Source organism: Eubalaena glacialis, chromosome 1 (assembly GCF_028564815.1).
Source record: "Eubalaena glacialis isolate mEubGla1 chromosome 1, mEubGla1.1.hap2.+ XY, whole genome shotgun sequence".
Taxonomy (NCBI): Eukaryota; Metazoa; Chordata; class Mammalia; order Artiodactyla; family Balaenidae; genus Eubalaena; species Eubalaena glacialis.
The window spans coordinates 226730354-226755259 of record NC_083716.1 but is presented as its reverse complement, the minus strand read 5'-3'; the positions used below and the strand labels follow the sequence as shown (position 1 = coordinate 226755259).

The 24906-nt window shown below is 35.1% G+C and overlaps 1 protein-coding gene across 2 annotated transcripts in view; it reads left to right on the top strand.

Moving 5' to 3' along the window:
* CUL3 (cullin 3) overlaps positions 1 to 23391 on the top strand; it is a 97895-nt gene extending 74504 nt beyond the window's left edge. For both annotated transcript variants that reach the window (XM_061187955.1, XM_061187947.1), the window contains 5 exons: positions 190 to 286; positions 2133 to 2267; positions 9434 to 9620; positions 19381 to 19526; positions 22286 to 23391. In XM_061187955.1, coding sequence (XP_061043938.1) covers positions 190 to 286; positions 2133 to 2267; positions 9434 to 9620; positions 19381 to 19526; positions 22286 to 22417 — 697 coding nt within the window. In that variant the 3' untranslated portion in view covers positions 22418 to 23391. The remainder of the gene's footprint in view (positions 1 to 189; positions 287 to 2132; positions 2268 to 9433; positions 9621 to 19380; positions 19527 to 22285) is intronic.
* Positions 23392 to 24906: the final 1515 nt, after the last annotated feature.

Sequence of the window (24906 nt, the reverse complement as noted above, 5' to 3'; positions counted from 1 at the left end):
CCCAGCCACCCCCGCCCCTTATTTAGGGTTTCTTTTCTATAAAAAAAAAATTGGAACTGAACTTGATTCCTAAGGTTTTGTTTAGCTTTTGAAGTCTCCCTTACATATATGTTTGTTAAGGGTTGGTAGTTTATAATTTCAAATATGTAAATTACATGATTCTCAAAAACCTGGTTTGATTTGCTGAAGGTTTTACTTAGCCAAACACAGTGGTCGACAGCTCACACTCCAACATCATATGGGTTCTGCAGATCTCAATGCCACCTTTTATGGACCAGTTAAAAAGGTAAATATTAATAGTTTGAAGGTATTTTTATTAAGTAATTTAAAATTAGTCTACAGAACTGATTTGTGATTTTTGTTGACTTGGATAAATTATTTATTTCTTTTATTTCCTTACCTGTTTCAAATATTAAAAAGAGGGAAACTTCGGCTTTGATTTATTTATTTCTGTTCCCTTACTTGCTAACTTCATTTGACAATATGAAGACTATACCAGTAGCCTTCCTTATGGAATAAATAATTACATGTTTTATTTATAAGATTAGATTTGAGATAATATTGCATAAAATAATGGATTTGAGGGCATACAAAGCCATGAGTCCCTTTTCAAAATTCTCAGTCTCCTATAATCCTTATTTCCAATAAATTGAAACCGGGAAGGCTAACACTTAAGATTTGTGAAATGTACAAAATGTTGCTAAAGTGATTATTTAAAAATTAACAATACACTAGAGAAGTGCCTTCATTTAAAGAAGTAATTGCTTTTTTATATGTAAAATTGTGAGGTTTAGAGTAATAATTTACTTTCATTGCTTGGCATAAATCAAATCAGGGTTATTTGGCTTAATATGGCAAAATAATAAAAAGCTTCTAAAAAAACATTAAAAATACCTAAGTTGTCATCTTGGCAGCAAATAACAGTTTCATTAAATATTTTAATTAAAATCTTACTTGTCACTGTAACACCAAAGTTTTTTTTTTAATATTGTTGAAGATGCCTATATACATGTTCTAATTTTTATATTTAATTGAAGTGGGAAATAGTCCTTAGAGTTCAGTTAGTTGAATTATGTTTGATACTATTATATATTTAACTGTAAGTGGGAAGGTCAAGGATACATACTAAAGAACTCAGCTTTTTTTTTTTTTTAATTTTATTTATTTATTTATTTTTGGCTGCGCTGGGTCTTCACTGCTGCACGAGGGCTTTTCTCTAGTTGCGGCGAGTGGGGGCTACCCTTCGTTGCAGTGCATGGGCTTCTCATTGCGGTGGCTTCTCTTGTTGCAGAGCACAGGCCCTAGGCACATGGGCTTCAGTAGTTGTGGCACGCGGGCTCAGCAGCTGTGGCTCACAGGCTCTAGAGCGCAAGCTCAGTAGTTGTAGCACACGGGCTTAGTTTCTCCGCGGCATGTGGGCTCTTCCTGGACCGGGGCTTGAACCCGTGTCCCCTGCATTGGCAGGCGGATTCTTAACCACTGCGCCACCAGGGAAGCCCAAGAACTCAGCTTTTAATTATTGCTTTCTTTCTGTTTTAAAGGAGAGGTTTTTGTTCCTAAATAATCATGTTATCTTTTGAGGTTTTATTAAACAGATCAGTAGGTTTTAAAAACATAATTCATATGTTAATTATTGAGGACTGAATTTCTACTTTGTACTTCTAAATCATAGAGCAGGAATAGGCTTTAAGGATGGCAGAGGTTTTTTCTCCCCATCCTATGCTATTATTTGAACTCTACCATGATCAGACCACACAGAAAGAAACCTAATACTACTTTAGGGTAGTAGTATAATGGCAGTAGCATGTTATAAGTCCATTATTATCCCATTGTGTACTGTTAACATTTTAGTTATAAATATAAGGAATTACTCATTACTTGCTCAGATACATTAAAATGTTCATAATGGAAAAAAATGGGACAGTCCTAAATAAAGACTTTGTGTGTATGTATACACACATATTTACACGTACACTTTTAAAATAACATTTCCTTTTTATATAGGAATGAGTTTATATCATTTTGTTAAGGAGAGGTTGGGCATTACAGAACTTATTTTTCAAATATACTGTTAAAGTTACTAGGAGATAATTATATCTTGTTTCTATTTTTATATTTAAAAAATTAAACAGGAAGATGGATCTGAAGTTGGTGTTGGAGGGGCACAAGTAACGGGCTCTAATACGCGGAAGCATATATTGCAAGTCTCCACCTTCCAGATGACCATATTAATGCTCTTCAATAATAGAGAAAAATACACGTTTGAGGTATGGGCTGGTTATGTGAATTTTAACCAATTGTGTTGTTTCTGATTCTCACCCGGCATTTGGGTTGTTCTCAGATTTAGACTGTAGTGAATAGAGCTGTATGTTTAACTTTTTAAAGAAGTTGCCAAACTGCATCCCGAAGTGATTTTTACCATTTTACATTCCTGCCAGCAGTGTAGGAGAGTTCTAGTTGCCCCACATCCTCTCCAAAATTTAGCATTGTCAGTCTTTTAAATTTTGGCCATTTTAGCTGGTGTGTAATTGTACCTATACATTGTGGATTTAATTCCTTTCCTTGACTAATAATGACATTGAGCATTTTTTATTTGTTCATACGCCACTTATATGTCTTGTTTGTTGAATTCTTTGTTCATATCTTTATCAGGTTTTTAAAAAGTTCTTTATAAATTCTGGATACAAATCTTTCATCAAATCTATGTTCTGTGAATATTTTCTCACTGTCACTTGCCTTTTCATTTTTTTAATGTTGTATTCTGAAGAGCAGAACTTTTTAATATTGACGAAGTCCAGTGGCCACTTTTTTACGTTTATGGTTCATGCTTTTGATATCCTATCTAAGAAAATATTGGCTATCCCAAGTCTGCAAAGATTTTCTTCTAAGTGATTTATAGTTTTAGCTTTTACATTTAGGCCTATGATCAATTTCAAGTTAATTTTTTTTGTATGGTTAGAGGTAAGGATTAAGAATTATTTCCTCCCCACACATAGGTATTCAGTAGTTCATTTCAGCATCATTTGTCAAAAACACTAGTCTTTTCCCTTTGAATTACTTTGAGCCCTTTATTTAAAAAAAAAAAAAAAAAATCAGTTGACCATATGTATGTGGGTCTATTTCTGCACACTCTGATCTATTTCATTAAGTTCTATGTCTATCCTTATGCTAATTTTACACTATCTTGATAGTGTCAACTTTCTTTTTTTTTCTTAGAGTAACTATATATATTATAATATACTTTTTATTTCTCCCATTAAGTCATGATTTGATTGAATTAAATTCAGTTAGTCTTTTCCCATACCTTTGATGAGTAGGTTGGAGTTGAAATGAAGATCATGTGATTTTTAATAAGTTTAAATTAAAGATAAAGAATGAATATTTTAAAAAGCTGTAGAATTATAGCCATATTTATACTTAACTGAAAATCAATTTTCAGACATAAGTGAATGAATATAGGAAGAAATAAGTTTAAGTTTGAAATGAAGAGCAAGATTAAATTCTAGGCCTATTTTAATACTCATCTCCATATTCCCTTTTTGTGATGATGATATAGTTAAGAGATGACTGTTTTTATGTGATATACCTCAAGGAAATATTTTGAAACGTAAGTGTTTTAGGTCAGTGGCTAAGCCAAGAGGTTTTGCTCTTACAAATTTCCAGGCGTGTTTTACCTAGGGAATAACTTTAATTTTCAAGCACAAGTTAAATGTGATTGAGTTGTAAGAATATGGATTAAGTAAGTATTGAGTACCTTACCCAAACATTGTAAGCCTTTTCAGACAGGTGGAATTGAATTATCTTCAACAGCTTGGATGTTTTAATCTGCTGTTCTCATGGATAATATATTTTAAACAAAATAAGCTACTTGATAAATGCTGGAGTTGGTTTTCAGAGTCCTACTTAATAAAGAGCTGGCAAAAATAATGGGATAAACAAAAACATAAATTCATTTTCTTAAGCCATTATTGGAATTGCTAGTAATTTTAGTGGTTCAAGCTTACTTTTCTCGTCCCAGTCAGCTTGCGATCAGTGAGGCTAATGAGTAGTGATTTAGGTAGAAGGTAAAATTAAGTAGAAAATTCCTGTAATATTTTAAATTTTAGCTGAGTCACAAACCAGAAGCCTGAGCATGAGTGGCATATGTAAAATGCCATTCCTGGGGCTCCAAAACCTTCTGGCTGCTTGCATCTCAAACTGGGGAATAGTGAAAAGGCACATGAAGTTTTTTGTCTTTACTCACACTATGTGCTTATAGTCAGTCTGCCGCATAAGTTTTATTAGACAGCTCTTTTACAGAAATCTCCACAAATTAGAGGAGACTGTTAAAAGTATTTAACTATAATAATTATTAAAGGCAGCTGATCTCTTATCTTTGAATATTCTTTTTTTATAAGTTCAGTAAGATGGTGTATTCATTATTTAATGCTACATAACAGGTCTCAAATTCATGTTTTAAAACAACCACTAACAGTTTATTATCTTTCGTGGTTTCTGTGGGTTAGGGATTCAGGAGGGGCTTGCTGGGTCGTTCTGGCTTGGAATCTTTCGTGAGGTTACATTAAGATGTCAGTTGGGGCTTCAGTCATCTAATGTTTGTCTAGGGCTGGAAAATGCTCTTGGTATGTGCCTTCTTCCACATGGCTGGCAAGTTTGTTTTGGTTGTTGGTAAGAGGTCTTAGTTTCTCTCCGCATGGGCTTTACCAAACATGGCTGTTTGATTGTCCTTGCCTCCTGGTGGCTAACTTTCCCTAGAGCAAGCAATCCAAGAGACCCAGGCAGAACCTGCAGTGCCTTTATGACCCAGCCTTGGAAGTCACATATCATCACTTCCTTATTTTGTTGGTCACTCAAGTCAGCCCTGATGCAGTGAGGGGACCACACAAGGTTAAAACATACCAGGATCATTGCGGGCCATCTTGGAAACTGCCTACAAAAGGTGGCATTTATTGTAGTGTCACATTTAATCCATAGTAGTCAGGCTGCTCAGGCTTTTTCCTCTTTTTATATAGTTTTTGGAATGAAGTCCGTATTGTGATTTAGAACAGCTAAAATACGGAAATACATATAATGGTAATCTGTACCTTGAATTTTTAGTAATAGCATTTAATTTTTGGAAGAGGTATGGATATTAATACATATTTTTCTGAATGTTCTTTATTATACTTTTCAAAAATTTCTGAAAATGAGTCTGAAATATAAAAGCTAATTGTAGACAGTAGCAAAATGAATGTCAGACAGAATTTGAATAGAAAACCATTAAACAACAGTGGTAATTGATATTTCATCGAGAACTTATGTCATTAATGTGGCATAACAATATATGAAGGAAAATGGTTGGAAGTACAAGGAGAAATAGACAATTCCACAGTTACAGAAATCCCTCACAAATGTACTGATTGACTATACGATAAAAAAGAGGGATATAGAAGATTTGACTAACACAATTAGCAAATTAAAATTGAAAGCTATACAGGGAATTTTGAACTCAGGAAGCAAAATACACAAATTGTTCTTGGGAAATATCTGAGGCTGGCATAACCTTATTACTAAAACTGAACAAGGAAAATACAAAAAAGAAAGGGAGGCTATAGTTTATTCAAAATAAATACACAAATCTTAAGTAAAATATTATTAGCAAGTTATATTCAGCAGTCTATTGAAATAATAATCCACTCTGTCCAAACAGGGTTTATTCCTGGAATACAAAGAAGGAATTTGTCAACAGATAGCTACTGAGATTTTATAATAATAATAAAATTAACTGATCACCTGCTATATTACCAGACATCATTTCAAGGAGAAAATCAGTGATTTCCACAAATGTGCAAAAAGCACGTGAGAGAAGTCAGTCCCCACTTCTTATTTCCAGATGGGGGACTCTTAGCCACCTAAGGATAGAATGAAATGCCTAATGGCATATGGGTGTATCTAATGAGAGACCTAAGCTTTAAATGAGAGACCTAAGCAAACAGTAATTAGTGGTAAAATGTTAGACACCTTCCCATTAAGGTTAGGAACAATTTAGGATACCTGCCTTTACTACCACTATCCAGCCTTGTTCTCCAGGTCCTAATTAACACACTAGAAAAGAAAAAAGAATGAAATTTATAAATATCAGGAGTTGACAAAGTTTGTAGACAGTATAATTGTCAGCTATAATAATCAACTGAGAAATTATTCTTTGAGGAGAGTTTGGTTGAAAAGTTTTTCTATAAATCATACTTACTGTAAGTCAGCTTTTCTCTACATCAGAATTAATCTGAAAATGACATGAGGAAAAGGATGTTTTAATAAGAATCATGATCTTTCTAGGAATCATTCTAACACAAAAAGTAGAAGACTTACACGAAAAAGGCAATAAAAGAAAAGAATATGGAAGGGTAAATGTACCTGAAAGGGAAAGTTATGTGTTATAAAGGAGTTTTTTTTTTTTTAAGTCACCTATAAATTCAGTGAAATCTCGATCCAAATCTGTGGAAGATTTCTTTTCTGTGAAACTTGACAAGCTGATCCCAAAATTCATCTGGGCAAGAAAATGCACAAGAATAGGCAAGGAGGGGCAGGGATTTGGGAGATGGGAAGGCCCAGTAAGAAGGAAAGGAGTATGTCTTAATACCCAGACATACCTCAAAGTTAAAATTGTTTTTAACATGTGTAGACAAATAGGTCATTTGAACAAAATAGAGAGTCCAGAAACAGATTAGTATATAGAGAGGTGTTTGGGATGCAATATATTTACCATTTCTAAGAAACTAAATTAAAATAACTGCTACTTCATTTGTGGGAATGGAAGGAGAGTAGTATGGCGAACTTAGTTCCATATGTCATATCAAATGTAAAATCAAAATCAAATTCCAGATAGATGTAAGCACAAATCTATAAATGTAATAGAAAAAAACAGAATATTTTGATAAGCGTGATATAAGTAAGGCCTTTTTTCAAGCCTGTTACATAAACCACAAAGAAAAAGACTGCCAGATTTAACCATGTAAAAAGTAATAAAACATGTAAATGATGAAATAAGTTAAAAGAGAAGATAAAGAGTCTAAGAGAAATTATTTACATCAAGTAAGAGTATTGAAAACTGTAATACGTAAAGAGCACCAGTAAATCAATACAAAAACAGTTGAATAGAAAAACATGGAAGGAATATGAATAGATAAAAGATAAAGCACAGAAGAAGAGTTACAGATATCTTGTAAACATAAAAAGATGGGTTTTTTTCTCCTACTGGTTATAGAAGTACAAATTAAAATAATGAGATAACATTTTTAGCCCAATAGATGGGCAGAAGAAAAATGTTCTGTGTTTGAAGGTAGAGAGAATGAATACTTACAACTGCTATGAAGTTAAATAGTTAAGAAACTTGAAAGGCAGTTTGTCACTGTCTATGAAATATAAAATCTTTATAACTCTGAGGAAACAAGTACATTTCTAGAAATCTGCTTCAGAAACCTAGCTCTTGTACTCAGGCAGGAATGCATGCTCCATCACAAAATTGGATACAATCTCAATCTCCATATTGTGATAGAGCAGTACTATGGAATTCCCTGTAGCTTTAACGTCGTTATGCAAACATGGAAAATCACCAAGAAATTAATGGAAGAATTCATATGGTGTGATCCTGTTTATATTTAACACTAATACTAGTGTATAGGTAAGTATGTTAGTGTACATACATGTATATGTGTATTTGTATTCGTGTGTGTGTGTATATATATACATATATATGTAGATTTATTTAAAAAAATGGCATAGAAGGATGAACATTGAATTGCAGTACAGACAGTTCCTGACTTATGGTGGTTTGACTTAAGATTTTTCAACTTTAATGGCACAGAGCAATACGCATTCGGTTGAGGCTGTACTTTGAATTTGGATCTTTTCCCAGGCTGGGGTCAGCAAGCTGCAGCTCTCAGCTAGGTGATCACGCGAGTGAACAGCTGATACACGTACCGCCATTCTGTACCCACACAACCACTCTGCTCTGTACTTTCAGTACACTATTCAATAATTACATGACATATTCAACACTATTATAAAATAGGCTTTGTGTTAGATGATTTTGCCCAACTATAGGCTAAGGTACGTGTTCTGAGCATGTTTAAGGTAGGCTAGGCTCAGCTAGGATGTTCAGTAGGTTAAGCGCATTAAATGCATTTTCAACTTATTCAGTACCATGAGTTTATTAGGACATAACCCCATTGTAATTTGAAGAAGATCTGTAGCTACCTCTAGGAATGATCTGTAGTTGTTAAAATACCACCTAAGAAGGTATTTCCGGCTCTTTGACTATGGTTAAACAATAATACATGTAAATAAGTCACTTTTAGCATGTATATAATAATTACAGTTAACATTCTAATTATTAATAGCACCTATTTAATTTGCTGGGATTAACATTTATATGTCTAAAGTATGTAGACATACTGAGATCATTTGAAGCAAGGGAATATGCATCGTCATCACTGTAGGTCACATTTCTTTCAGTCTCACTTACCTGACAGTCCTTTAGAAAAGCCTAAACTGTTCCTCAGAGACTTGTGAAAGGGAGAACAACTCTCTCCAGATCAGTTACATACTCTGAATAACACCATCTTTATGCCCACTCTTCCTGAGCTCCTTTTTGAGAAGAAAACAGCTTTATACAGTGAAGCAAAACGATACATCCTAACATGAAGCTCTGCTGCGCCGTGCAGTATCTGTAGATGTGAAGGGACTAAATCATATTCATGTGCAGTTCTCTTACTGCCATGAAAGGAGTATAATGAATTTAAAAGTTACAGAGTCACTCTTCCTGAACTGCTTTTTTTTTCAGTATTACGTTTTATTCATGCCATAATATGTAGCAAAAATTATCACCTGCACTTCAAAACATATTTCATATTGCTTTTCATATTTAGTATTAATTACCAAGTATTTTAAAAAAATTTTTTTTAATTTGGTTATACAGGCAGTAAAAATGGTCAACTTGGATTGTAAATTTTGATAGTATGATAGAAGACCTTAGGTCAGGCTTACTTTGCTTATTTCTAGGAAAGAAGTTGCTAAGCAAAAGAGTAGTATGGATAAACTTGAGAGGAAGATTGTAGAGTATTTCTAAAATTAGCAATCATATGTTGATTAACACTTTGTTTTTTACCTAAATATTAAAGCAGGTCCCTTAATAATCTCTGCTGGATGACATTCTTAGACTACGCTTTATATCTCTGAAACAAAAAGTACATGTCTTTTCAGTATTTTGTAATTTGAACCAACTTTTTCTCTAATTTGTTCAAATAAGTGAGATTTTAGTGTCATAATAGTCAGGAAGTTCTTTGTTGTAAATTATTTCTTTAATGGAATTTCCTCTCTAATTACTGCTTGGTCAATTTTACGTACTAATTAATCTTTCAAAAAGTCTAATTATGTTAATCTGATGAAATTTCAGGAAATCCAACAAGAGACAGATATCCCTGAAAGAGAACTTGTTAGAGCCCTGCAGTCCCTCGCCTGTGGTAAACCAACACAGCGGGTTCTCACAAAGGAACCCAAGTCCAAGGAAATAGAAAATGGTCACATATTTACAGTTAATGATCAGTTCACATCCAAACTACACAGAGTCAAGATTCAAACAGGTATCTGGAATTATATTTTTCTCTCTAAAAAAATTATATATATTTCTTTTTTCTAAAAATATTCTTAATTGTTGGATTTCTGTTTTTTAAAAAGTAATGCTTTTCTGGTGCTGCATGACATATAGGCTTAAGAAATAAAGCACTTTTATTGATATGTGTTCCTGTCAAAATGCAGTTGAATCCAAGTACAGTAAGCATTTTAAAAAGTCATTCATAATGTGAACAAGTATTTATTTCCATATGGTTTTTGACAAGTGAAATATAATTTTATGAACATATTAGTACTTATAAAATAATTTCTTTTAACTGGTTGAGTTAACTAATAGTCATTGATGTCTATTTTAAGACATTTACGAATTTCTCAAAATTGGGGGTTACCTATTTAAAATTTAATCTTTAAATGCAGCTATTTGTATTTGATAAATACTTTCTAAGTTTCAAAATTTTAAAAACCCATATTCTCTCTCTAACTTAAAAACAGTGGTGACCCTGTTGTGAACAGATTTTGGCACAGCTTTTTTTTAGGTTGATGGTAAGCGTCCTACTGATTGTATATTTAGCAATGTAAGGTGTATACTTTCTATGCATTTAAGGAGGAAAAAAGGCACTTCACCTTTGCTGATTTTTAAAACTCTAATGTAGCTTGCTACCTGGTTTCAAAACTAGTATTAGGTAAGCTTCCCAGTGGTAGTTTATCCATTACAGCTAATATGTCTGTACAGTAAGGTAAACTTTTTAAATGACTACAATTTTCTGATTTGAAAATGGTTTTACATTATGTATTAATAAAAGATAAAGTCTTTTTAAAATTATTTTAATGTTAAATATGCAATTGATTGCTGGAATGTATTGATTCAGGAACTTTTTATATACACTTTTGTTTTTCTTTTTGACCCTAATTGGCTATTCTTTTCAAAGCAGGGTGGTCTCTCTTTACAGTCTTGACTACTTTGTCCCATCATTGCCAACCTTATCATTGTATCTTATCTTCATCTCCAAAATTGATCCATATCTTTGGGACACAGATGTATATTAAAAATAAAACAGAACTGTGCTAAGGAGGGTCGTGGAATAAAATTTCTTCTTCTCCCAGTACAAGACATATGACTTTATAGTTTTGGGCAGAGATGGGTTTTTGGATATCAGGACTTACTTGAATCTCAGATTTGGAGGATATATGGTGATACATATCTGAAATACTTAGCCTCACCCTGCTTTATCCTAAATAATTAAGTGTCTTTGTAATGCAAGATTCCATCATGCCCTGCAAATATTGTCAGATGTTATTATGATTATCAAAAAAATAATCGTCTTCATAGATTGTTAATTTTTGGTGTTAAGTGTGTGTGTATAGTATTTTAGATCTGATTAAAATAGGACTATAGTTATACATGATGAAGAATTGGACTAGATGACCTGTTAAAGTTCTTTTCAGCTGTAAAATTCTGTAAAGAAAAATGCTTTTCATTTTGAAATGGTGCTTAGATTATCTTGGCTCTTACTGATATTTTGTAGAAGTTAAAATTTTCTCTCTGATGATAAGTATTGTGACCACATAGTTTTTTTAAAGTTGTCAAAATACATGTTTGCCTTTTTGAGAAAGTACTCAGGCTCGTAATCAAATATTCAGAGAGGCTGATCTTACCTACTTACGCTGCTTTTTACCATGGTCTGTAATAGACATTCAAGCAAAAACTGAAAAGCATTTACTCAAATAACACAACCTTTGAAAAGAATTAGATTCGGTGTATTTTACAGTGATTTCCATAGTTGACAGCCTTCCCCACCACCAGCACTCACCTTCTCTGTCCCTTTCCTCCTAATACATCTACTTAGGTACCCACTTACACAGCAGATACCCTTGTTATGCTCTTCTTAAATGCAGAGAGTATTGTGCTAGGCTCTGGGAATGAGCTCCTGCCCTCACATTTTTAAAAACATCATAATTCAGTGTGTATCACCACAATCTTCCCATTTACCTTGGAGTATATTAATTTAGGTGACCAAATTTAGATGAACCAAGTGGATTGTTAAAAAGTTGTTTTTTTCCCTCCACCATTTTATTTATTTTCACATCTGCAGGAAAAGTGAAAAACGCTCTAATAGATAATCGTTAAAATTTTGCCACATTTGCTCAAGCACCCTTATTTCCACCCATCGCGCTCTCCCTCTCCTCCCTTCATATATGTATATATTTCCCACAGCATTTTTTTAAATAGCTCTTTATTGGAGTATAATTGCTTCACAATACTATGTTAGTTTCTGTTGCACAAGAAAGTGAATTAGCCATGTCCCCATATCCCCTCCCTTTTGAGCCTCCCTGCCATCCTCTCTATCCCACGTCTCTAGGTCATCACAGAGCACCAAGCCAATATCCCTGTGCTATGCAGCTGCTTCCCATCAGCCAACTGTTTCACATTCGGTAGTGTATGTATGTCGATGCTACTCTCACTTCGCCCCAGCTTCGCCCTCCCACCCCATGTCCTCAAGTCCATTTGCTATGTCTACCTCTTTATTCCTGCCCTGCAACTAGCTTCATCGTCAGTACCTTTTTTTTTTTTTTTTAGATTCCACATACATGCGTTAATATATGATATTTGTTTTTCTGATTTACTTCACTCTGTGTGACAGACTCTGGGTCCATCCACCTCACTACAAATAACTCCAGTTTTCTTTTTATGGCTGAGTAATATTCCATTGTATATAAGTGCCACATCTTCTTTATCCATTCATCTGTCACTGGGCATTTAGGTTGGTTCCATGTCCTGACTATTGTAAATAGTGCTGCAGTGAACATTGTGGTACATGTCTCTTTTTGAATTATGGTTTTCTCAGGGTATATGCCCAGTAGTGGGATTGCTGGGTCATATGGTAATTCTAGTTTTAGTTTTTTAAGGAACCTCCGTACTGTTTTCCGTAGTGGCTGTATCAGTTTACATTCCCACCAACAGTGCAGGAGAGTTCCCTTTTCACCACACCCTTTCCAGCATTTATTGTTTCTAGATTTTTTGATAATGGCCATTCTGACCAGCATGAGGTGATACCTCATTGTAGCTTTGATTTGCATTTCTCTAATAATTAGTGATGTTGAGCATCTTTGCATGTGCCTCTTGGCCATCTGTATGTCTTCCTTTGTGAAATGTCTGTTTAGGTCTTCCACCCATTTTTTAACTGGATTGTTTGTTTTTTTGATATTGAGCTCCATGAGCTGTTTGTGTATTTTGGAGATTAATCCTTTGTTGTTTCATTTGCAAATATTTTCTTCCATTCTGAGGGTTGTCTTTTTGTCTTGTTTATGGTTTCCTTTGCTGTGCAAAAGCTTTTAAGTTTAATTAAGTCCCATTTGTTTATTTTTGCTTTTATTTCCCTTACTCTAGAAGGTAGGTCAAAAAAGATCTTGCTGTGGTTTATGTCAAAGAGTGTTTTTCCTGTGTTTTCCCGTAACAGTTTTATAGTGTCTGGTCTTACATTTAAGTCTTTAACCCATTTGGAGTTTATTTTTGTGTATGGTGTTAAGAGTGTTCTAATTTCATTCTTTTACATGTAGCTGTCCAGTTTTCCTAGCACCACTTACTGAAGAGGCTGTCTTTTCTCCATTGTATGTTCTTGCCTCCTTTGTTGTAAATTAGTTGACCATACGGGCGTGGGTTTATCTCTGCGCATTCTGTCCCATACCATTGATCTATATTTCTGTTTTTGTGCCACTACCATACTGTCTTGATTACTGTAGCTTTGTGGTGTAGTTTGAAGTCGGGGAGCCTGATTCCTCCAACTCCGTTTTTCTTTCTCAAGATGCTTTAGCTATTCGGGGTCTTTTGTGTTTCCATACGAATTGTAAAATTTTTTGTTCTAATTCTGTGAAGAATGCCATTGGTAGTTTGCTAGGGATTGCATTGAACCTGTAGATTGCTTTGGGTAGTATAGTCATTTTCACAGTATTGATTCTTCCAACCCAAGAACATAGTATATTTCTCCATCTGTTTATGTCATCTTTGATTTCTTTCATCAGTGTTTTATAGTTTTCTGAGTACAAGTCTTTTGCCTCCTTAGGCAGGTTTATTCCTAGGTATTTTATTCTTTTTGTTGCAGTGGTAAATGGGAGTGTTTCCTTAATTTCTCTTTCTGATTTTTCATTGTTGGTGTATAGGAATGCCAGAGATTTCTGTGCATTAATTTTGTGTCCTGCAACCTTACCAAATACATTGATTAGTTCTAGTAGTTTTCTGGTGGCATCTTTAGGATTTTCTATGTATAATATCATGTCATCGGCAAACAGTGACAGTTTTACTTCTTCTTTTCCAATTTGTATTCCTTTTATTTATTCTTCTCTGATTGCTATGGCTAGGACTTCCAAAACTATGTTGAGTAATAGTGGCGAGAGTGAACATCCTTGTCTTGTCCCTGATCTTAGTGGAAATGCTTTCAGTTTTTCACCATTGAGTATGATGCTTGCTGTGGGTTTGTCATATATGGCCTTGATTATGTTGAGGTAGGTACCCTCTATGCCCATTTTCTGGAGAGTTTTTATCGTAAATTGGTGTTGAATTTTGTCACAAGCCTTTTCTGCATCTATTGAGATGATCATATGGTTCTTATTCCTTAATTTGTTAATGTGGTGTATCACATTGATTGATTGCATATATTGAAGAATCCTTGCATCCCTGGGATGATTCCCACTTGATCATGGTGTATGGTCCTTTTAATGTGCTTTTCCATTCTGTTTGCTAGTATTTTGTTGAGGTTTTTTGCATCTGTGTTCATCAGTGATATTGGTCTATAATTTTCTTTTTTTGTGATGTCTTTTTCTGGTTTTGGTATCAGGATGATGGTGGCTTCTTAGAATAAATTTGGGAGTGTTTCTCCCTATGCAATTTTTTGGAAGAGCTTGAGAAGGATGGGTGTTAGCTCTTCTCTGAATGTTTGATAGAATTCGCCTGTGAAGCCATCTGGTCCTGGACTTTTGTTTGTTGGAAGATTTTTAATTATGGTTTCAATTTCATTACTGGTGATAGGTCTGTTTATATTTTCTAATTCTTCCTGGTTCAGTCTTGGAAAATTGTACCTTTCCAAGAATTTGTCCGTTTCTTCATGGTTGTCCATTTTATTGGCATATAGTTGTTTGTAGTAGTCTCTTATAATTCTTTGTATTTCTGCAGTGTCAGTTGTGATTTCTCCTTTTTCATTTCTAATTTTATTGATTTGTGTCCTCTCCCTTTTTTTCTTGATGAGTTTGGCTAAGGGTTTATCAGTTTTAACTTCTCAACGAACCAGCTTTTAGTTTTATTGATCTTTGCTATTGTTTTCTTTGTTTGTATTTCATTTATTTCTGCTTTGATCTTTATGATTTCTTTCCTTCTACTGATTTTGGGTTTTCTTTGTTCTTCTTTCTCTAGTTGTTTTGAGTGTAGGGTTAGATTGTTTGAGATTTTTCTTGTTTCTTGAGGTGAGATTGTATTGCTGTAAACTTCCCTCCTAGAACTGCTTTTGCTGCATCCCATAGGTTTTGGGGTCGTCGTGTTTTCGTTGTCATTTGTTTTAGGTATTTTTTGATCTCCTCTTTGATTTCTTCAGCGATCTCTTGGTTATTTAGTTGTGCACTGTTTAGCCTCCATGTATTTGTGTTTTTTACAGTTTTTTTCCTGTAATTGATTTCCAGTCTCATAGCATTGTGGTCAGAAAAGATGTTTGATACAATTTCAATATTCTTAAGTTTTTCAAGGCTTGATTTGTGACCCAAGATGTGATCTATCCTGGAGAATGTTCCATGTGCACTTGAGAAGGAAGTGTATTCTGCCACTTTTGGGTGGAATGTTCTATAAATATCAATTAGATCTGTCTGGTCTGTTGTGTCATTTAAAGGTTGTTTCCCCTTATTTATTCTCTGGATGATCTGTCCATTGGTGTAAGTGAGGTGTTAAAGTCCCCTACTATTACTGTGTGTCTGTCAATTTCTCCTTTCATGGTTGTTAGCATTTGCCTTATGTATTGAGGTGCTACTGTGTTGGGTGCCTAAACATTTATAATTGTTGTATCTTCTTCTTGGATTGATCCTTTGATCATTATGTAGTGTACCTCCTTATCTCTTGTAACAGTCTTTATTTTAAAGTCTGTTTTATCTGATACGAGTATTGCTACTTCAGCTTTCTTTCCATTTGCATGGAATATCTTTTTCCATCCCTTCAGTTTCAGTCTGTATGTGTCCCTAGGTCTGAAATGGGTCTCTTCTAGACAGCATATATATGGGTCTTGTTTTTGTATCCATTCAGCAAGTCTGTGTCTTTTGGTTGGGGCATTTAATCCATTCACATTGAAGGTAATAATCAATATGTATGTTCCTATTACCATTTTCTTAATTGTTTTGGGTTTGTTTTTGTGGGTCTTTTTCTTCTCTTGTGTTTCCCCCTTAACGTTTCTTTAGCATTTGTTGTAAAGCTGGTTTGGTGGTGCTGAATTCTCTTAGCTTTTGCTTGTCTGAAAAGCTTTTGAATTCTCCATCGAATCTTAATGACATCCTTGCTGGGTAGAGTAATCTTGGTTGTAGGTTTTTCTCTTTCATCTCTTTAAGTATATCCTGCCACTCCCTTCTGGCCTGCAGAGTTTCCACTGAAAAATCAGCTGATAACCTTATGGGGATTCCTTCGTATGTTATTTCTTGTTTTTCCCTTGCTGCTTTTAATATTTTTTCTTTGAATTTAATTTTTGTTACTTTGATTAATATGTGTCTTGGTGTGTTTTTCCTAGGGTTTATCCTGTTTGGGACTCTGTGCTTCCTGGACTTGGATGACTATTTCCTTTCCCATGTTAGGGAAGTTTTCAATTATAATCTCTTGAAATATTTTCTCAGACCCTTTCTTTTTCTCTTCTTCTTCTGGGACCCCTCTAATTCGAATGTTGGTGCGTTTAGTGTTGTCCCAGAGGTCTCTGAGATTGTCTTCAATTCTTTTCATTCTTTTTTCTTTATTCTGCTCCTCGGCAGTTATTTCCACCATTTTGACTTCCAGCTCACTTATTTGTTCTTCTGCCTCAGTTATTCTGTTATTGTTTCCTTCTAGTGTAATTTTCATTTCAGTTATTATGTTGTTCATCTCTGTTTGTTCTTTAGTTCTTCTAGACCTTTGTTAAACATTTCTTGATGTTCTCAATCCATACCTCCATTCTATTTCTGAGATTCTGGATCATCTTTACTATCATTATTCTGAATTCTTTTTCAGGTAGATTGCCTATTTCCTCTTCATTTATTTGGCCTTGTAGGTTTTTACCTTGCTCCTTCATCTGTGACATGTTTTTTGCCATCTCTTTTTTTTTTTTTTTAAATGAGTGGGATTGTGTTCCTATCTTACTGGTTGTTTGGCCTGAGGCTTCCAGCACTGGAGTTTGTAGGCTTATTGGGTAGAGCTGGGTCTTCGTGCTGAGCTGAGGACCTCTGTGAGTCCTCACTCTGATGAATATTCCCTGGGGTCTGAGGTTCTCTGTTAGTCCAGTGGTTCGGACTCAGAGTTCCTACCGCAGGAGCTTCCGCCCAACACCAGGCTCATGAACCAAGATTCTGCAAGCCGCCTGCGGCAGCAAAAAAAAAAAAAAAAAAAAGAACAATAACAAAGTAAAAAATAAAATTAGATAAGGAAACTAACAGATATGTTAGGAAGAATATAAAAATATAGATGAGTCAACAACCGGAAGGTACATCAGATCAGTACCACAAAAGTAAAAAAAGAGGAGAGAAAAGAAAAAGGGAGGAGGGACCTTGGCTGTGGAGGGGGTGCTTAAGCAAGGGGGAGGTTTGGGTGGTGGGCAGGGCCTATGCTCAGGACCCACAGGACTGGAAAAGGCCCTGGGGGCTGTGGGGGGTGGAGCTTAGGCTCAAGGAACAGAAGGGGCACAGGCATGCCCCCCACCCCTGGTCTCAGAGGGCAGGGGACCTCACCTAGGAGCCCAGCAGGCTTCCTGGGCTTGAGTGGTGGGGCAAATGCCCTCCTCTCCTCTCCTGCACCTCTGGTCTGGGAGGGCCCCTCCTGATCTCCTGGGCCTCCCTCCTATGCCCCCAAGGACCTACGTGGCCTGGAGGGGACTTTGGAGGGCAGGGGACTGGCCTGGGAGCTCAGCAGGCTCCTTTCCTGCTCTTACTGGTGAGTCCCTCCCGCCTGTGTCTCCTGATCTACCCGGCCTCCGGGGTGCAGATCCTGTCTGGCCTCTACTTCTCCTCCCCCCTCAGTCCCCCTGTGTCCTACCGGTTCACTTTGCAGTTCCTCCCGTCTCCTTGGACATCAGAGTGTCCCCCACCAGCAGCTGGCAGCCGCCCTAGTTGTGGGGAGACGCTAACTCCGCATCTTCCCACACCACCATCTTGACTCCGCCTCCTTTCCTACAGCATTTTAACTTAATTTGCAAACATTATAACACTTCCCACTTAAATACTTGAGCATCTACCTATCTCAGAATTAAGATTTTACCACATAATTGTAATACTGTATCACACCCCAGAAAATTAATAATTCCAAACATCTATATATCACCCATATTTACATGTCCACAGTTGTCTCAAAAATGCCTTTCATATCTTATTTTTTGGATCCAGGATTCAGTCAAGGGTTCCACATTACATTGATTTTAATGTTTCTTTAGTTCTATTCAATCTAATCCAGTGCCTCTATCTTTTTTTTTCCCCTTATGACATTGAATTTTTGAAGAAAAGCATTTTTCTTCTTTAGTTGAGCATTTTATTCTAATTTTACTCTTTTTTATTAAGGTATTGATTAACTTGGGAGAAGACACTGAAAGCAGAATTCTTAACCAAGGGATTCTAATTAGAAACAGCTGAATGAATATGCACACCAAAATGATCTTCTAAATTGTACAGTCTGCTAAGTCAGCAATGTTGCATATGGTTCTTTGTAATTTTACAATTTCTCCCTCCAGAAACTTCACATCTATCTCCTGTCGATGACCAAATAAACAAAAAAAATCTTTCTCTGCTGCTTCAATTAGAGCAAGGTTATAAGAGAAAGGGACTTTTATACTTAATTCTTTAGCAGTTGCCTTGAAGACTATAGGGAATAACAGAGTAAGACTTCTAAAGAGTGGAATATAGTTTGCATTAGTGATATTGAGATTATGACATTTAAAAATTACTAAGATACATGACAAGAAATTGTTGAATAATTGATGAGAGGTACAAAAGAATTGTTATGGAGTTTGGTTAAGTGACGTTCTAGTGGTACTTTAAATTTTTTATTTAGCTAACTAAATCTTGGCAATACATGTTCTTTCCTCATCTTAAAGTTCCCACATTTCTCCTGTTTGAGATGCTTTTGGTGAGGTTTAACTTGGAGTCATGGTGGTAAAATACTAGTTAACCTCTGGAAGTCACAAGCAATGAAAATTATTTACTGATAATTTTACTGCTAAATATATCCAGCTACTGTTTTTCTTCTAGGAAAGGAATCATTGAATTCTATAAAAATAAAATTTGTTTTATTATCTCTGTAAAATTAAACTCCTAATATTTAAAAAGAATAATTTAGAATTGAAGAATTTTTATATTACTGCCTGTTAATTATTTAAATATTTATTAAAGTAAACATTGAATTAGGCACTTTTTGAGTGTTTAATTAATAAGTATATGTGTGGTGTATATTCAGAGGTTGACATTGATTTCTCTCTTGATAATAGTAAATTATATTAAGTTTGCTTATAAACGTTTTTCATTACCTTTGAAATTTACATCATAATCACATGGTAAGTGTCTTTATTTCTCTTTTAGTTGCTGCCAAACAAGGTGAATCTGACCCAGAAAGGAAAGAAACAAGGCAGAAAGTAGATGATGACAGAAAACATGAGATAGAAGCTGCTATAGTGCGGATAATGAAATCTAGGAAGAAGATGCAGCACAATGTGTTAGTAGCAGAGGTGAGGACACTTCCAGACTGGATTAATGTAGAAAAGACAAAATTACTTTAACAATTTAAATTTAGGAAAGTACTGTATTCAGCTAATTTAAAATACAATCTTAAAATTAGAAAACCGTAGTCAAATAACACATTATTAAAAGCATGGTACTTGCTTGATAGTTAAACATAGCAATGCATCGAAATATGTGCACACTTTAAGAACTAATATGTTTGTAATGAAGATAATAGTAGAATATTGTCACATGAAGAATAAAGAAAAAACTTTTCACTGCTATTTAATACTTTGATGTAAAACAAACTACCTATACTTGTAGAAATTAATGGCTTATTTATTGAGTACATACATACTAAAAATTAGGAAACTAAGGAGGGGAAGACCATTGTGAAGCCATTGAAATAGTGAGGAACGAGGTGATTAGGGCTGAATAAAGTATTGGTTGAAGATAGCTGAATGAAGACACATGGGAAGTGAAGTTGATGGCATTTATTGACTGATCATGGGAAATGAGAGGGAGGAGTGGAGGATGACTCTTAGGTCCTTAGCTGGCTTGGCTCCATAGAGGTTGGTTTCTTTGACTGAAAAGGGAGGGGCAATGTGCTGCTGTGTTCCACAGGTCAGCTAATATCATTTTTTATAAGTTGACTTCGTATCACATGGCAGAGGAAGAGAATTATAGGTGAGTGGTCAGTCAGTAATTTAAAAAATCATTAAAAAACCAAAACAAGTAAACCTTTAAGACATGTTGACAGTTAGGTGACTGGTTAGTTTTCCCATTTTCATTGGACTGGTAAGAACAGACATTTGATGGCAGTGCCTTGAGAAGTAAATGGAGGTGAAACCACCAAGTGAGCGGTTTCTCCTTTGAGGTGTTGGCTCGTGGGAAGGGCACAGAGAGCAATACTAGAGGGTTAAGTGTTGAGTTGAGGGCTTCTGGATACTGTTTTTCTAGATGGGAAGACATTCCGTTATATTTATATTCTAAGGTTAGGAAGAGATGCTTAAAAACAAAAGGGAAGAAAAATGAGATGAGGGGTTACTTGATGTACTAAAGTCTAGAAAAAGAAAGGTGAAAGGGTTCTATAGAGAACACAGGTAGGTGGTAGATGTGTTAACAGGGATGCTACCAAATACCTTTCCTGAGAACCCAGGGCTGGGTGCAGGGGTGGTTCGAATGAAACATGGATACAAGCATGGATAAATGGATAAATGTAAGGTGGTGGGAGTTTGAGGAGTTTCAAACTGGAATGGCCTCTTTTCTTATGTAAAAAAGGATGTGAGGTTATGGTGCTTGAGAACTTGCTGACCTTGAATGCTGTAAATTTGTGTTATCAGTCTAAACCAGTGATTGGCAACCTTTTTTTAAATGGCCAGTTGCAGCATGAAAGCATCCGTAGATAACAAGTGAGTGTGCTGTGTTCCAGGAGGGATTGCAACAGGCAGCAGGCTGTATTTGCTTGTGGACCCCAGGTCTGCACAAAAGGTGTAAAAACGACAACTTCACTCAGTAAAGAACCGAGTAGTGGATTTTGGGTGATGTAGTAAATGTAGAATGGGTGCTTATGGAACAGAACCAAAGGAGTCAGGGAGTTGAAGGTACTGTTGGGGGTGCAGCTCAGGTGATCTTTTATGAAGGAAGGAGGTGAGGTCAGAAGAAGACATTATTGATAGCTTAGAAGAAAGAGCCAGAGGATTGATTCAGGGTCTCAGGTGGGTTGAGAACAAATTTGTTGATACTGGAGTGATGATATTAGAAGAGTGATGGATTTTAGTTGGGGAGTGAAGTGCTGACGTTTCCGATTTTGAAGAGTTAATCATTGTGGCCTTCGAAATGAACTGATCCAACACGAGTAAAAGAAAAGCTGGCTTATGGCTAGATGAGTGATCTGCAAGATCACTAAGTGGATTAGTGAGAAAAGCATGGGCCTCGGGGGCAGGAGGATGTAGATTCTCATCTCTTCTGGCTCTGTTTACTACTTGTTCATATCATTTTTCCTCTCTGGCTTATTTTCCTCATTTGTGAAACGAGACAGCCTACTTGGCAGGGTTAAGAGCATTAATAAATATAAACAAAACTGACTGATACATAGTGCATAGTCAGATTTCGGCTACTGCTGTAGTTACTGTTTTATTATGACCGATGTCACAATACCTAGAATCCTGACAGCTGTTGGAGAAAAGAATACCAACAGTAGCACTGAACTATGGACTGGGCATTATTCTAAAGCATCACATCTGTTAACTCATTTAATATACACAACAACTTCATGAGGTTAAGTAACTTTCCCAAGGGCCCAGAGCTAGTAAGTCGGAGAGCTGGGATTTGAATCCAGGCAAGTCTGAGTCCCGAGTTGGTGCTTTTAAACACATTATGCTACCCAAATTCTGTGAATTGGGAGAGTAACCCAGAAGTCATTAGATTATAGCTTCAAAATGGGTTAAACTATACGATGGTATAAATTCATACTAGTGTATTTCAACTAATTCGTCTACTAATCCACTTTAGCATTCACATTCTGATGTGAGGAGGTATGTTCTAGCCATACATTACATTTTCAAATAGAATCCTTTTTAATTTTCTGTATTTTTAATGTTCATAATCAAATTAGAAAAGTTTGAGCTGAGTCTTAAAATGGCATATCAGTTCTACTCAAAGATAAGAATTTTTGTGTGTTTATATGGAAATGTTTTTTGGTTTTGTTTTTTAATTTTCTGGTAGGAATTAGTGTTGTTGTTTTTTTTTTAACCTTCTCTTTTAGGTAACTCAGCAGTTGAAGGCTCGATTCTTACCAAGTCCAGTTGTTATTAAAAAACGTATCGAAGGACTTATTGAGAGAGAATATTTGGCACGAACACCTGAGGATCGCAAAGTATACACATATGTAGCATAAAATGCATTCAGAAACTTGATTTATTATTGGACTGTACTCTTCGCATGGACTGGGAAGTTCTTTTAAATCATTAAATATTAAGACGACCATCTCTTCTATTAAATTACAGTACATGTTCTAGACCATTCAGATCAAGCCTTTACTCCCTTTGAGAGTTTTCAACATCAGTTGATTGAGCTTCAGGCTTTACAACGTTTATCCCTGTAGAGATCATCTTTACAGTTCCTCGGGAAAATGTGAATGTGCCGCGTTTTGTTTTCAATACTGTATGAAAACAGGAAAAAATAAAACAAAATTTAGAAAATACAGCTCATTAAAATAAAATTGTTGGATTTCATTTCCCCAGGTCTTCAGTGTTCATGTAAATGTGTTTTTGTAGTGTTGCTTAGCACTTTGCGCATTGTATAAGTTGGGTAACAAAAATGGTAAAAGAAATGACACAATTCCCAGTTATCTCGCTCTGCTTAAGGCATTTCTTTAGCTCGTCTTGTTTAATTTAAAGGTTTGATAAATATACAGAGACCCAAGCATAAAATTTGAGCATGCTTTATTCTGCCACTTGCACTTACTAATCTAATAGCCTAATGACCAGGAACCTTTGTTTTGGCCTCAGTATATACACCCTGGTTTGATTTTTCCCTACTGTAATTTGAGATGTCGCAAATTCTTACAATGATTAGGTTTTGTTCTGCATTATCTCTAGAGAAAGAAAATATTTTAGTATGTATAAATTGTACAATAATTTTTTGCTGTTGTACTCACTGCTAATAGTGGATTGTATAGGGCAGTGTTTTTATTTCATTTATTGTAGACAAAAGTAAATGAATTTAATATACACATACTCACTAATTCAGGTGTGTCAGAGCACAAAGTTGGCAGCTGGTTGTATTTAATTCAGCCCCTCTGAAAAGCACATACAGTCTACACTTTGTTTCTAAATATCTTAGGTTCCCCCTCTCTTAAATATATATTTTGGTGAAGCTGGGATGCACTGTTAATTTTCTGTTTCAAAATGCATTCTAAAGATGCAATAAATATGATTACCTTAATATTTTCTAATAAGAGCTTTAGTTCTTGCAGCTGCGTTTTGGAAAGTGATTAAGCAATATTTTTCAAACCTGATGATTCTTGGATCGTTCTTAACTGTTGTCCTCCAAAGAGTCATCATTTCATGTTTTCAAAAGGTGTGCTTTGTGCTGAAGATTCATGTCAGTTATCCTGTGCTTCCAACTTTCACCAATATTTTTTACCTGATTGATCTGCCAAGGATTATAGTTTGCTTTATTTTAACTTTAGAGTATTTTTATCTTCAGTTTTATTTAATTTTGTTTCATTTTGTTTTCATAAGACAATGTTTCAGATATGTAATTGGGGCAAACCACTATAGATTTCTGTTGATAGAAAAATGACATGTTACTAATAAGTTCAAGTAACCAACTGACTATGATACTGTTGATACATTTATTAGAATGTATGTCTCAGAAGATGGTATCTGTTTAAATTTATGGTCAAGTTACAACTGAATTCTAATATGGATTAAAAACTCCACATAAATATTTTTCCCCATGCGTCTTGGGTTATAATTTTCCTTTAAGACTTGCAAATATGCTCTTCCTACATTTAATTTTGTCTCCATCTGTCCTGTAGAATTACAAGCCTTATGCTCTTAATCTCTATGTTTTCCACTTTTACATGATGCGGTTAAGATACAAATGAAAACTATCATGAACATTATTCTCAGGATACTTTCACCATACTTGAGTGATAGTAGGTCAGGTGTAACATGGGAAGCTGAAGGGTTTCCCTTTCTGATTTTACACAATTGGAATTTCTTTAATGACAGGGTGTTTACCCTAGAAAAATACTGGTTATTTCACGTTTCATAATTTTTTTATTTTTTATTAACTTGACAATCTGAGTGTTCTGTTTCCCAAAATGTTGTATATATCATTTAATTGGTATATATATAACACTTTGGGAAATAGAACACTCAGATTGTCAAGTTAATAAATAATGAAAGATGTAAAAACTTCCATTTGAAATCTAAAAGACATTAAAACAAAAATTTAAGTGCTGGTTTGAACTATTAAAAATCAGTCAGGTTAAATTTATGTCATTGTCTCAAGTGTGGATGTACAAATTACATCTAGAATTCAGAGGCATACTTGTTAGTTTTGGAGAACAGGTTTGATATTTATGCTTCTAAATGCTTGTAAATATATTAAAACATTTCTGAATTGCAGTTGAGTTGTATGGTGGGCAAAGGCAACCATTTGCATTCGATTGCATTTCAGTCAGTTGCAGTTGAGTGGTCGCAAAATGATGCTGCATTGAAAAACAAAATTGGATCACCTAACATGTTTAAATGTTTTAGCGCATTAGTTTTATTTTAGCTCATTAAGCTCATAGTGATACATTTTGACCTTGCTTTCTTTTCAGCAAGAGATCATTCATGCCGTTTTTCTTCATTTTTTAATGTCTTAATCTCA